The sequence below is a fragment of the Nelumbo nucifera genome, chromosome 6 (genome assembly GCF_055504915.1).
Source record: "Nelumbo nucifera cultivar China Antique chromosome 6, China Antique-T2T, whole genome shotgun sequence".
In the NCBI taxonomy this organism is placed as follows: domain Eukaryota; kingdom Viridiplantae; phylum Streptophyta; class Magnoliopsida; order Proteales; family Nelumbonaceae; genus Nelumbo; species Nelumbo nucifera.
The window spans coordinates 9911405-9925552 of NC_142654.1; the positions used below are offsets into that span (position 1 = coordinate 9911405).

Genomic DNA, 14148 nt, shown 5'->3' on the forward strand with positions numbered 1-14148 from the left:
TGCAGCACAAAAGATAAAACCCCTAAGTCAGCAATTTGGAGAACATCTAGGCCCTGTCCACTCACCAGCCTAGTCCAATTGCATCACCCATATTATTCCTACATCCTTTTATAAACAATGGCATGGCTCTAAATGCCCCCATGATCTTAACTAAATATTCAACATAAGTTACAGCACAAAACCATATTCAACATCCATGTAGAACATCATCTCAACTTTGACCATCAAAATATCTTTCCATCATGCCAAATGATATTAAGTCACCCCCTTAACTGGAAGGGGGAAAGAGATACTTTTAGGAGTTTTTCATTCTTCCCTATGGATGTCACCATCATCTTGAAGAGGGACAAATGCCTCCAGCAACAGTGTTGAAAACTGGTGATGGATTTCTCATATTTATTAGATTTCATTTACATCACTTGTCATTTCAACTAAGCAACAACACCCAAATTACATTTTCCCCGGATTTTTTACATCAGAATGGGATTTTAGAGTTCCAAAGTCAAATTTTTAATAAATAGAAAACTAATTACTTGTCAAAAAATAAATATAAATTTAATAATACCCAACCTCAACTAGAAAGGCAGTTGGCACAAACTGCTGTCTAAAAAGGCAACTGCCACAGGTTAAGATGTAAAACAGGCAAGGGACTATTTAGCATTGTATCCAGAAGGGGAAAAAAAGAAAAGGCATGTTTCCCTGTGAAAATCAAAGGACCCAACAACTAGTGTCTCCAAGACCAATACAAATACAAGATTACATGGAAAGTACAGGCAAGTAACTAAGAGTATTTACTTCCACAGAGACAGAAGAAAGGAACACAGGCATCATAATTTAAAGCATTCCTGTGTTCACGAATTAATCAACAGAATCAATACTACTTTCCTGCTGATTATTGTAAAGGAGTAGGCAAATTTTCAAATGCCATTCTTTTGCACCATGTAGATATCAAAACCACCAAATCTGCTGCGGTATTGGAAGGAAGTCTGCTTTCAATCTCTTTTAGTCATTTTCAAGTTTATGGCTTCAGGTGCTGGGGAACAATGAATATAGTAGGATATAAACGATAGAGCTAACCCAAATTAGAATATGCAACAAACCGATCCTCATTCAGAGAGATTAACACCCAATAGTAATGATAGTGAACCAGTTCACATAATCTAAAAAGTACAGCATGCAAAAGCAAGCACCTGGATTGGTATTAAATTTCTAATCAGAAAACCTTTAAATAGCGGGGGCGGGGGTAGAGAGAGAGAGAGAGAGAGAATCTGTTGCTCTTCTATCCCTATTTTCCACTGAAATATCAGAGGCACTACTCCAACATTACAGTAAGTTTAAAAATAAACAAATAGAATAGAAATAATAATTGATGATATATTGCATTAAAAAAAAGGCTGTAACAAATAACCAACCGAAATTACAATACCCAAAAATGAAGAAAATAAAAGAAGAATACTATTTGTAGGTAGTTTATGAAATGCATTGCACAATTAAAGAATACTTTATAGCACCAAGAAAAGTACGAAACGCACCTAGATTCTTCGGTAGGAATCCAATTCCAGTATCTCCGATCTTCGATCCCAGTTATCCTCAACGATTTTGCCGAGATCGACATGCAAACCCTTCCTGTAAATCTGTCCAACCAGACCTCCTGGAAAAGCACCCAGCACCCACATCAAAGGTAAAACATAATTAAGAAATAACAACAGGAGGGGGGAAAAAGACAAAACAATCCAATTTTCCTTAAATTCACAATCTCAGCTAAAAAGATTGGATTCTAGGAAAGAAGTCGTAGAAAACAAACCTTGTTGCCGTCGTCGAAGGGGATGGGACGAGAGAGGAGGGCAAAGATGTTCTTTTTGGATAAATTTGGGTATCTCTCGGGAGGCAACAAGTCGAGGAGATCCTGGTAATTAGGGGGCAATTTCGATTCCCAGACAGCGTCAGAGGAGGCAGCGCCACGAAAGGCCCTGTTAAGGCGAGCCAGGTTGCATATCTCCGGCGGGGTCAAGTACATGAACACACAGGCCACGCAGCTCTCCGGTATGTCCCCGAGACCCGGTCCAATCGTCGAACCATTTGCCACCCCCTCCGTTAAGTTGGAGAGCGTCGCCCCCATTTTGGCTCTACTCTCCAATCACTCTCTCTTTGTCTCCCTCGCTCAACTCATTCTGCCTCTTACTATGTGGGCAAGAGATGATTCTAGTACTCTTGGTGGAGGAGGTGGAGGAGGTGGTGGAGGCTTTTCCCGGTAGTGGTGGCGTTGATGGAAGGAAGGAGGATCGAACGTTGAAATTTGAAAAGAGAATGGGATTGTTGCTGTCTTTCAGAGGAAGAAAAGGCAAAGAACGAAGGAGAATAAAGAAGACAAGGATTTGTGTGGAATAATCAGCGAATCCATCTCTCCCTCTCTCGTTCCCGGGTCTGCCTGAAACACGTTTAGAAACTCGACGACCTTGCTCCCACTCACCTGTCATTCCATTCCCTACACGTGTTACCACACTTTTTCACCACGTGGCACAACAAAATCGTATCTCTTGCTCCAATGACACTGCCAAACACACCTCGAATCCAGGTGGACGGTTTTGATTAGGCACATTATCTGTCCACGTGGCAAAAGCGACCGCATAAAAAACCAAAACCATTGACGTTATCAAAGGGCGCCTCACAACATTGGGAACATCTCCCGTAAATAATAACATATAAGTACGGAAGATGTTCCCAATGCACGGTGAGATGTCCCCGTGAGGTCGGTGTAAGGCGCTATCTGTGAGGAGCAGATCCGGTCCCTATCAAACCACTTCATCAATCTGGGCCGTCCAGTGAAACAACCGCTCGGTCCCATCAAGAACCGGTTTCTTTTTGTCCTTGTATTCACAATCGATGATAAGCGATCTTTGACAGTAACGGACCTAAGGTCATCATCCGAAGGAGGTGGGCCAATTTCGTACCAACGTGGACTTGACCGATTTGATCGGTCCATTTAACTTGTATCTTTCTTCCTCTAGAAAGTAGAAATGGATTGTTTACCAACTTCTGACTCATATCAGACCTATGACCAAGCCTAACCATTGAAACTAGGGCCCAATGTGTATGACTCGAACCGGACTAAAAACCAGGATGCTTCACAGGTCCCGGTTTTGCCTGGTTAACCCATTCAGCCCATAAAACCGTCATTTAACCGGGACCCAGAAAGGGCACAGGTTCCCTGTTTTGATGGTCTGACTGTCCGGTCCAGGCCGAGTCTTACAATGTTGCTAGAGCCGGTATGAACCGACCATGGACTTTCAATGATAGCAGGGATTGAGATTAATGAATGACCCACTTTGCTGGGCCAAATGTGCCACCAACAAGTCCATCCCAGCTAAAGAAAGTCAGAAGAGTGGTGTAGATAGGAGACAAAAAATGGAGAGGGTTTTTTAGCCACAAAAGAATTTTATTTAAATTAGAGAAAGACGTGCAGAGTAGATCATTTAAAGCAAATAAAGACGGTGGAAGTCTAGTTCTTGCTTGCAAACAAAAAAACAAGGGCCCAAGTATTAAATGAGAATACAGCTAACCCCTGCCATTAATTAGCTAGAGTTGGATGCCAGATGCCACCTTGTTGATGTACTCCTCTTCCACTCCCACAGCTACTTTTTCAAAAATATTATTATAGCCCCATCAATCACTATCCTTGGCAACCTTTCTCAAGAACGGTAGCTATGTCTTTCACTCTTTGTGGTTGAGTTCCAATCCTGCAACTCCAGTGGTTTTGTTACCCAACTTTTCTACTACTTTCCTTCAGGTTGACAAATATTAACACTAACCCAGAAGGTCATCGGTTTCTGAAGGCAAATTTATGATACCTGAGAAAACTCAGTTTCCACCCAACTCTGCTCTACTGACTTATATGGCAAACCTAATTATGTCCTCAATTGAGACTACATTTCCTATGGTGTCCACATGGGCACCACTCTCTGAAACCAGACCCTGAAGAGACAGGCAAATTGCTTCTGCTGGTGCTTTAACCATCCAAAAAGCACACCCCCACTCTTCAAATATTCACCATTATTACCATCTTTGAGTTGTCAATTGGTAAGTCGATGCCATTGCACCAGTCTGAAAGTGATATCTTGTGTGCATGACATTTCACATGGGATACCCACCCCATACAAGTAGTACATACCCTGCTAGTCATATATGCATATAGAATTAGACTATTAGAATTGAAAATGAAAGGCAGATATTAGTAACTAAAACTGTAAGCTTTTTGTCCAGAAATGATATATCTAGATGGAGCACTGGGAGATGTCTTACACTAGAAATGATATAACCACCTGCAACCCAGATTTTCTGTTCTAGATTCTTCATCCATTTTAAGTTTTTAACTCTAACAAGCCAAAGTAGTTCTGAAGACAAGACTACAGTGGATCTTTTGAAATAGGACATCTTGAATGATTCATTACATAATGGATTAGACTTTGGTCATCTAGATTTTCATCTATCCCGTGTGAGAGGTGAGAATTGGCATGCTGCACCATCCATTGAAAAACTCAAATTGGAGTAAATCAAGAAGGGTTCTTGCTGTGTCTGCTTTCTTTTCTGCAACCGCCCTGATCTTTCCCTGCTCATATCATCATAATCAGCCCATACCTCTCCCCTTGATGAGTTGGGCTTAGCTAATGTGCCACCATGAGAAAGGTTATCTTGCTCATGAATGATGAGTTTTTCTTCTTCTTTTTTTCGCTAATGGCTCGTGAATGATGATTTGTTGACTGATATACACAAAATGGAAAATAAGAAGATTGATATACCTCTCCAGTGATGACTAAAATGAAACAGTAAGAAGAAACAACATCAAAGGACCAAAATGAAAATGTTACTATGTCAAGTTCAAGATACACATGCCTTTGATGAAGTAATGTTCATAAAACTTTCATTAAGCACTTGAAATGAAACTATATGTCACACAGATTTTCAAAGACTGATAATGACCTGTACCTAATGTTGGTCCCAGCTATCCGGGGTCTTGAGAGGGGTAGGTTAAGTATGGTTTTCACCTTTTGGCAATGTGGTCACCCTCAAACTCAAACCCATGTTCTCGCACTTGCTAGCCTGAAATTTTACTATTACACTAAATAATGGCCTCTAGATCTTCAAAGACTAGTAAGTTTTGAAAATGGACAGACTTACAACTTTATTTGTATTCATCAACGCAGTTCCTTTTTATATTCATTATTCAAGACCAAAATATGGAGGTTATCTATAGGACTGCAAATGGTATCCACCTGTCAAAATTCAAATGTTAACCAATCCAATTTGACAATCAAACATGGATCCACTCCAATTCAATCCATTATTATCCTATATGATAATATTAAGACGTATGATTGCATCCACATAATTAACATGTATGCATTATTAAGGTTGGTTTAAATTACAAGTTTACTAAAGAGCCATAGGTCAAAGTTTTAATACAGTTATTTTATTCATGATACTCTATCAAAGTCATTTTTGGTACATATTATCAATAATATATGATTTTCTACTAATATTTTTTAGTAATATTCAATATCTAAATTCAGTCCGAGTTTGATCTGAAACTCGTGGATAAAATTCAATTTGAATCGAAGTATTAAAAGATCAAGCTTGGATGTATATACACATCCAGTCCTATCTAATCTGATTCATTTATAGCCCTGGCCATATGCTATCTATTGCTCTTAATTCATCAAGAAGTATTTGACATTCTTAGGCCTATCATCCAAGGTTAAAATCCTTGCAATGAATTTTTCAGTCTTATTTGATTCACCATATCCTTTACATGAGAATCACCAACTGAGCATTATTCATATTTTAATTCCTCTTTTCATTCTACAATTTGTTTTGGCTATTTTGAATTAAATGTATCCAATAATGGAGCTGTCGGTATATGTAGACATAGTTGGCCATCCACCATACCTCTAGACAAAGTCATCTCTTTGTCTTTGCATAGATAGCAGTAATGAACAAAATTACAAATAATGCCTGAAAAATGGTAGGTTTTATTGGACCAAGGACTAGTGCATCACCATCCACGCCTTATCCCTGTTACATGAATCCTATTTCAACCAGGAGAAACAAATCCAAAGTAACTGAAATAACAAGGAATCAAGAAAGAAAAATGATGGAACAATCTCATGGACCAACTTGGTCTCCTAGTTGTTGTCAGCAACCATATGTGGGTGCACAGTGAATCATATAAATTAAAGATAAACGGTACACTATTTGTGTGAATGTCAAGAGGGAATTCTAGAATACCAAATAGACACCTCAAGAATCCATATCCACATGCTATATACATACTACAAGACAGTGAAATTCTGCATCTCTATAACGCATTACAATGCTCTTACAAGAAAAAGCTTACACTAGTATGTCCAACTAGTTCTTATTCATTTTCTAGAATTTACAAAGGCTACAATGGTATCTCAATTTTCAAACCAAATGAATCAATGATCACTATAATGGTCTTGAGGATAGAATGACAGGGGCGGAAGGTTTGAAGGCAATCAATCCCATCCACCTGCTCTTGCTCTGTCTATATTCAGGATAGCATTATTAACCCATTTAAATGACCAATTTGGGTTTGATGTTTGTCCTTTTCAAAATTGAGTCCAACTGTGATAGGTTCAAGTTGGAATAGCTGTTCCCGACCTATACATTTTGAGAGATCTAGCTTGGGATATATCACCCTTACTTGAATCAGGTTCAGAAAGGACTTTTCTTACCAAGTTGACAACTAACAAAGCCCAACCCAACATTTTGCTAACCATATCCATAAAGTTTGAGGCAACTAGGTAACTAGATGGCTATAACTCAAAGACATTATGATCCACAAGGCCTCCTTTCCTTTCTTGGATTGCTGAAGCACCTAACCCATCTTGGAAGTATACTCAGTTTGAATAACCAAGTAAGCAATACTGATTTGTTGTTCCAAGTTTTATGGTCCAAATCAAGTCCATCTGATCATGCTCTAAACACAATGCAATTTGCGGACATGAATGTCACTTTCAGAACTAAAACAAAAACTGGAGCCAACCATCTCCATGTGCACCAAGGTGATAACATTGTTCAGGACTTGAAGCAAGAAGCCATATAAACAATGATGTTTCTAGAAGAATTCAGTCACCTTTAACGGTAAGTTCATTATAACATTAGTTGTTCCAGATCCCAGTAACAGAATGCATGGATAAGTGTAGTAGTACCTAAAATCAAAACTCTGTGGCTCAGAAGATTGTGCATGCTACTCTACTCTAAGGTCTATTTTTTCCATCACATGTATTGGTTCCATGTGTCTGATTATTTAAAGAAGCCTCCAAATTTTTTCCTCGTTGAAGCAGAATTTTATCCTCCCTTCAGGGGATCAATCCAAGTTGCCACAGATTGCTTCTCCTTTTTTGGGATCAAGGACATGATAGAGCCCCAGGGGAGAGACTATTGCATTACAAAATTAAAGGTTTAAAACCCAAACGCATTGGAAACTAGAACAACAGGAGCTATATCTCTGTGCATTCCAAGTGAGATGCAACGAGCAAATTGTGCAGATAAAGAACCCACTAATCTCAAAAGTAACAAAACTTTCGAAGTAATCTTTGATTGAAAGGTGCACCATAAACAAGTCATACAATGCAGTAGCCTCTAAGTCCACCCATCCAACTTACAGTGAGTTGAATCAACAAATCAAGTTAAACGAACGATTGTCTCTGATTTCAAAAACCGACAAATGCTAAACTGGTACAAAGTGCAAAAGGGTACAACAATTTGAAATTAATCAAGTTGTTAAGACAGGGCAAGTACAGAAGAACTAACCTTGAAAAGCAATATTTTTCACCTCAATGGGAAAGAGATAATCAAAGAATACCTTAATGCCTTTGGATCGACAACAAACAGTTGACATAGTATTCATTAAAAAAAATTACTGAATGAGGGTCAACAACGCGAATGAACAAAAGATAATTTCAGTGGACTTGGGTAAATGGAGATTATGTATCATTCCCGGTATTAAAGTCTAAAGAGATGAAATGAGGAGAACTGCCTCTTTATTATGAAAACTTGAAAAGGGAACCACCAGTCGCAAGCAGCAATAGGCAGATTCTTCCCCTCTTATCCAAATTACACCAAGTCCTCAATAATGAATTGAGGTTCCAGTTTGTCTTCCTGTTTGCCCCTGGGCCCTGGTATTTAGGATTGGAAGTTTTGGGTTCTTTCTCGGATTCGGATTATGCCTATTTCAGATCTTCGGATTGGACCGAATGATATGATCCAACCCGAAATTGGATCGCGTTGGGTCATCCTATCCGATTCAATATATATTTATTTGTTTATATAAATATATAACACTTATATATATTATTTATATTGTATTTTTATAAATTTATTGTATTATTAATTTTTTTTATAAAAAGCATGTATATATATGATGATAATGATGATGAAAATAGCTGAAAAAGATACTTGTAGTTTTTGTTTTTTATTTAAATTTGTATATTTCATTTTTCTTTTAATAATTTATTAATTTAAAAAAATCAAATCATATCAGATCAGATCAAATCCAAAAATTCGATTTCTTCATCAAATTTGAAATTCAAATTCATATTTATCATATCTCATCAGATTAGGAATGCAAGTAATAGTGAGTCATATTTGATATACCTTGATTTGAATATGGTCCAATTTGTTTGCATCCCTGTTTGAAGGAATGTCCCTCCCCCATGTTTGAATTTTTATTGTCGCTTGCAAAGGTCTCTTGATGCTCAGGGTTTTTTTATTCTATTTGTCTTTTGGCCTTCATTAGGGCCCGTTTGGTTCATGAGAATATGGGTCTACAATTGGAATTAAAATGGGTCATTCCGATTCCAATTATTTGGTTAAGCGAAATTGGATCCTATCCCTATTTAAGGGAATAGTCATTCCCTCCTTCTCCCTTGGAAATGAAATCTCATTTCAGCTAATTTCAATTCCCATTCTGATTCCTATATAAACCAAATAAACTATAAAAATAGACTATTCCAAGCATTTTGAATGAATCTTACCTATTTATGCTTAAAAAAAAAAGTATATACACAAATACAAAAACATGTTATGTTATGATTGGATTAACCATCCCAACCCTAACCCAGCTCCAAAGTTAAGTTAGCTTTATACATTTAAGCCATAACCCTAACCCAAATTCAACTTATTCCAATCAAACCTAGCTTTTTTTAGGTTGGGTTTAGACTAACTTGGCCCAATTTGCACTTTACCCATTACCAACTAATTGAGGCCTCGAGTTACCTAGTTAAACTCATCCCTAATTTGTTATGTCTTTTTTGTATGAATGAATGCTTGTATGTATACAAAGTAAAAACCGACGTGTGCATACATGCATGTATGTAAATCTGATTCATTTACGTTCCCATTTACGTATTCTTGCTACATTTAACAAACTTTCGTCTCTAATGTCCTTATTGTCCTCAATCGCTTTTTTTAAGGCCTTCATCACATTTTATATTCATGGAATAATATTGTTAGAATTATTCCCTCAAAATTTCAATCCTTGTCTTTCTTATTTGTGGCTTAATTGGCTATACAACTTATCATCCTCTTAAATTTGTATGTATCAAAGTGATTTCTCACTCCATCTCCAATGTGAAATGTTTTTGATGTGTGTTTCACCCAACAAATTAAAGTTAGGGTTGTTCATAAGAAGACCCAACCCGACCAAATTGACCAACTTAGACTGACCCAACCTGAGTCGGTCGGGTTTTCTTCAACATCGGTCGGTTTCGTGTTGTAAAAAATCATAAATCGATGGTTCAGGTCGATTTTGGTTTTCATATGTGAAAACCTACTTAGTTCCTAGTTAATAGTTACAACCTACTTAGTTCCTACTTAACTAAGTTGTCTCTATCCTAGTTACAACCTAACTTAATTTATAGTCTTCTAGTTAGGAATGGCATTAATGGCAAATATTGTAATACAACTAGATAAGTAATTTTTTTGGAAAATTTTAAAGAAAAGAATCAAAGGATCATAGTTTTTATGGTATTTTACACCAAATAGGCAACCAATTACAATTAGAATTAGGTGTCCTTTTTTACTTAGATTATAAGGTTTCTTGAAATATACAAATTTCAGTCTTCTTTCTCTAATACAGTTTGACTTTCTATTTTCTTGATAACTTATATTCTAACTTCGTTCGCCCCCTACCAATTTCAGTATTCTTTCTCTAATAGAATTAGGTGCCATTTTTTACATCAAATTTCAGTCTTCTTTCTCCAATCTACCAATTTATTACCATGGTTGAACTTAGAGCCGAAACCGACTCAAACCGGTCAGGTCATTTTGCTTAACACAGGGTCGGTTTCGGTTTCAATTTCAGATAACCCGACCAGGTCGGGTCGGTTGAAAAAATCTCAATAAACCGACCCAACCCGACTCGTGAACAACCCTAATTAAAGCCATATGGTCTCAACTCCAGACAACCTGGTTCTTAAAGCATCTATTGTTGTAACATAGTGATCGATAAATAATAATAGAAAATCATGTTATTGGTTATTGTGTCAGCACGAGTTGGACCAGGCTTGTGATCAAAATTATGGGCTTCAACACATGATTGTCTGAGATCAAATCAGCCCCCCACAATGTCCCACAGCACATCCCCATGTATTGGAAACGTCTCGTGATAATAACATCATTATTTTTGGTATTATCATCGGGATACATTTCCAATATATGGTGGGAATGTGTTGTGGGACGTTGTGGGGGGCTGATTTAAACTCTGGTTGTCTACCCTTATATGATAAAGGCATTGCCTTTGACTCAAGAACAAAAAATATTTTGGTTGTATCCATTCCAATACTGTATTCAAGCCTTATGGTCCGTTTGGTTGCTAATAAATAGTGGGATGAGAAGGGATGGGAATCATGGGATGAGAAAGGAAAATTATTTTCTTAATTTTGGTATCCTGTGTTTGTTTGTTGAGACTTGTTATCATACAAAAGTTGTTTTTCAGTGTTTGGTTGATGAGAAAATTTGATAGAAAGAGGTAGACATTGGAAGCCAGATCTGGAGCTTAGACATTAAAATGAACTAAAATGGTTGTTGACATGGAAGAACGACACCTCTAACAGTAGATTTACCATTTTTTTTGTGAATGGAAACTAGTGTAGACAAAGAGGTAGATGCTGGATCTATAAGAGGTAGACATGAAAAAAAAAACCAGATCCAAGTTCATTTTAACGTCTAGTGCTAATAAAACTACCAGACATGGAAGAGGTAGACGTCGGAAGCCTGATATGGAGCTCATGCGTTAAAATGAATGGAAATTGCTATCAACATGGAAGAACGATGCCTCTAACAGTTGATCTACCATTTTTTTTGTGAACGGAAACTGGTTTGGAAGACCAGGGATTGTGGCAGACAAATGTGAGATTTGAAGTGGGATTCATTCAATGAATGAAGACAAATATGGTACAAAAAATGGGTGGAAATCGAGAGAGGATGCCAAATCTGAGCTAAACTTTTGAAAAACTCACCGGAGATGGTGTTGGTGAGATGACTGTTAGACGACATCTGAGAAGAAGACGACGCTCTTTGGGTTGTTGGCTCGACAAGATTTTTCCACAAAGGCCTCTATTTTCCTTTCTCAATAGGGTCTCACCATTTTGGTGTGACCCCGGGTATTGGTTTTTGGGAAACCCCATCCCAAGTCTTTCTCTTCCCATCCAAGCTTTTCTTTTAAAACAAACAATAGGAAAATCGAATAGTCTTCAAAGATTCTTCCCTTCCCATCCCTCTCTCAGCAACCAAACATTGCAGTATTGGTATGCTAAGAGTGATATTTCAAATATTTCTAATAATTTTTAATACCATTGTTGAACGACAATTAGGTATGCCTATCAAACAACTTCAATTAGATTGAGGGAGGGAATTTTTAAAACTAAAATATCTATTTGACAAACTTGGTATTATTCACCAAATTTAATGTCTATATACTCTTGGCTCAAAATTGACTCACGACAAGACATAGGATATGATTGGTACTATTGTCATTTCTAGTTGAAACCCTACCACATCAGTGCCACCTGGGCATTTTGAATTGCAATGGGATTTTTTTTATTTGCTTGAGACTGTTTTAACTCCAAACAGTCAAGAAACATTTTGTTTGGAAATAACAATGAGGGGCGTTGGAGGAAATGTTAATTTGAGGTTTTTCCCCAACAACCATCACGTCTCACAATGTTTAAGTTGATATGGCAATTATCTGTCATTCGATTGATATGGTGCATCACGTATCATACAATACTTAAACATGATTGGTGTTACATTAGAGAAAAATAAAAATATGATAAAATCCTAAATTTGGAAAATTATTGTCAATTAGATTGGCATAACATTAATTGGAAGCATGATTGGTGTTACATAGAATTAAAAAGTTTACTCTAAACACTTCAACATGAAAATATGACATATCAAACACACGTATCTACTATAAATGCCTAGGCAACATTTCTATTGAGACTATAAACATTAAATGCCTGTTCATTTGCTTTGAAGATTGACATATAAAAGTGCAATAATTACATTAAAAAGTATATTGGTATTAGTGAACTTTTATTTTCTTTGAACTATGAATGCGGAGAATGTTGTTTTGAATTTTGAAAATGATCAAATATCCATTTTGATCCCATATATGGGAGTTTTTGTTTGTTTTTTTGGGGGTAACATTGGAAAACAAAAACTTGTATGAATGCACTTTAAAAGATAAGAGATAAGAGGAAATGAACAACCATTTTTCTCTTAAAGTTAAAAGGATCCTCTTAAGAGATAAGAGTTAAATGAAACAAACAAGCTTTAAGTATATGTTTGATTCTATAGGAGTTTATTGAAAAAACACCACCACATCAGTGCCACATAAGCATTGGTGTTTATTGCATATGAAAACCAATATTTGGTTTCACCGTTTATCAAATAAACATTAGGAAATTGAAATGCTTTGATTTATGTGCATGGGGCATTTGGGAAAATATCAAATTCATATTTCTCCCAATGAATGGCCATTTTTTGAGATGAAATGTTGATGTGACACACTTTATCTGAGGTGAAAAGCAACTTTATGGGGTGTTACTTGAAACACTCATAAAACGTCAAACCAAATAGAAAAGACAAAAAATGTTTAAAGTAGCATTTTTCAGATAAATGTTTATCTAAAAAAACGCCTCTCAGGAAACACCCATGAAATCAAACATATACTTAGAGGGTATGATTCCGTTTATGTTTATTGAGTAAACGTGTTGTGCTTGTGTGGTTGCAAAACCGAGAGAAGTAATTAATGAGGGTGTTTATGACACATAGATGCGCCATTAGGCACTACATCAACAAAATGCCAATAAACGCCAACCCGTTTCAAGAAGCTCCAAAATGAAGCTTACTAAAATGGGAGAGGCACAAAGAAAATAAAGTTTGCTTTTGCAAACATTGATACATACAAATGCAATTAATGAGACATTTGCTGACAGGGCGCCTATGTGGCACCGTTTACTCAATAAATGTAAACGGAACCAAACATATACTTAGTGTTAACCAATCACATTTCTCCTCTAACCATTGAAACTTGCACCACCCACACTACTCAAAACGGTTCAATCTGAAATGTCAATGATAACAAACACAACCATAACAGGAATATTTTCAATGCCATTCATGGGAGATGTTTTCAATACACGACAATAATATCTTTGTGGGTAGGGATGTGAGAAGAATTTATAGACAAGAGATCAGGAAATGTAATGGACATGAGCTGGCCCTTCCTTGCTCACTTATCTACACCCAAAAATATTTGTGAGAAGCCTTTAGAACTGTTGTTTATTTGATAAACAGAATTCACACTCCACTCCTTCACAACCACACACCTTTGAAACTACTCTTTCACAAGAGGCATGATTACAAGGAGTTCAGATTAGTGCCCCATAAAGTGCATTCCACATACACATCTCATCATCATATGTCCTCAATACACGGTTGTGATGTCTTGTGGGGTGTATACTCTTTGGGTGCCCGTGCAAATTCAACCAAGAATAAGGATTATTGGGTGTAAATGATTTTTTCGTACATCATACCATGTGTTTCTAAGCTATAGTGATT

General features: G+C 36.9%; 1 protein-coding gene across 1 annotated transcript in view; it reads right to left on the reverse strand.

Moving 5' to 3' along the window:
• The window catches only part of LOC104587333 (F-box protein PP2-A15-like), a 40244-nt gene extending 32615 nt beyond the window's left edge, over window positions 1–7629 (reverse strand). The window contains exons 1-2 of the mRNA XM_010244896.3: window positions 1805–7629; window positions 1533–1651 (exon numbers count right to left, since the gene is read on the reverse strand). Of these exons, the coding sequence (XP_010243198.1) occupies window positions 1533–1651; window positions 1805–2119 (434 nt within the window). The 5' untranslated portion in view covers window positions 2120–7629. The remainder of the gene's footprint in view (window positions 1–1532; window positions 1652–1804) is intronic.
• Window positions 7630–14148: the final 6519 nt, after the last annotated feature.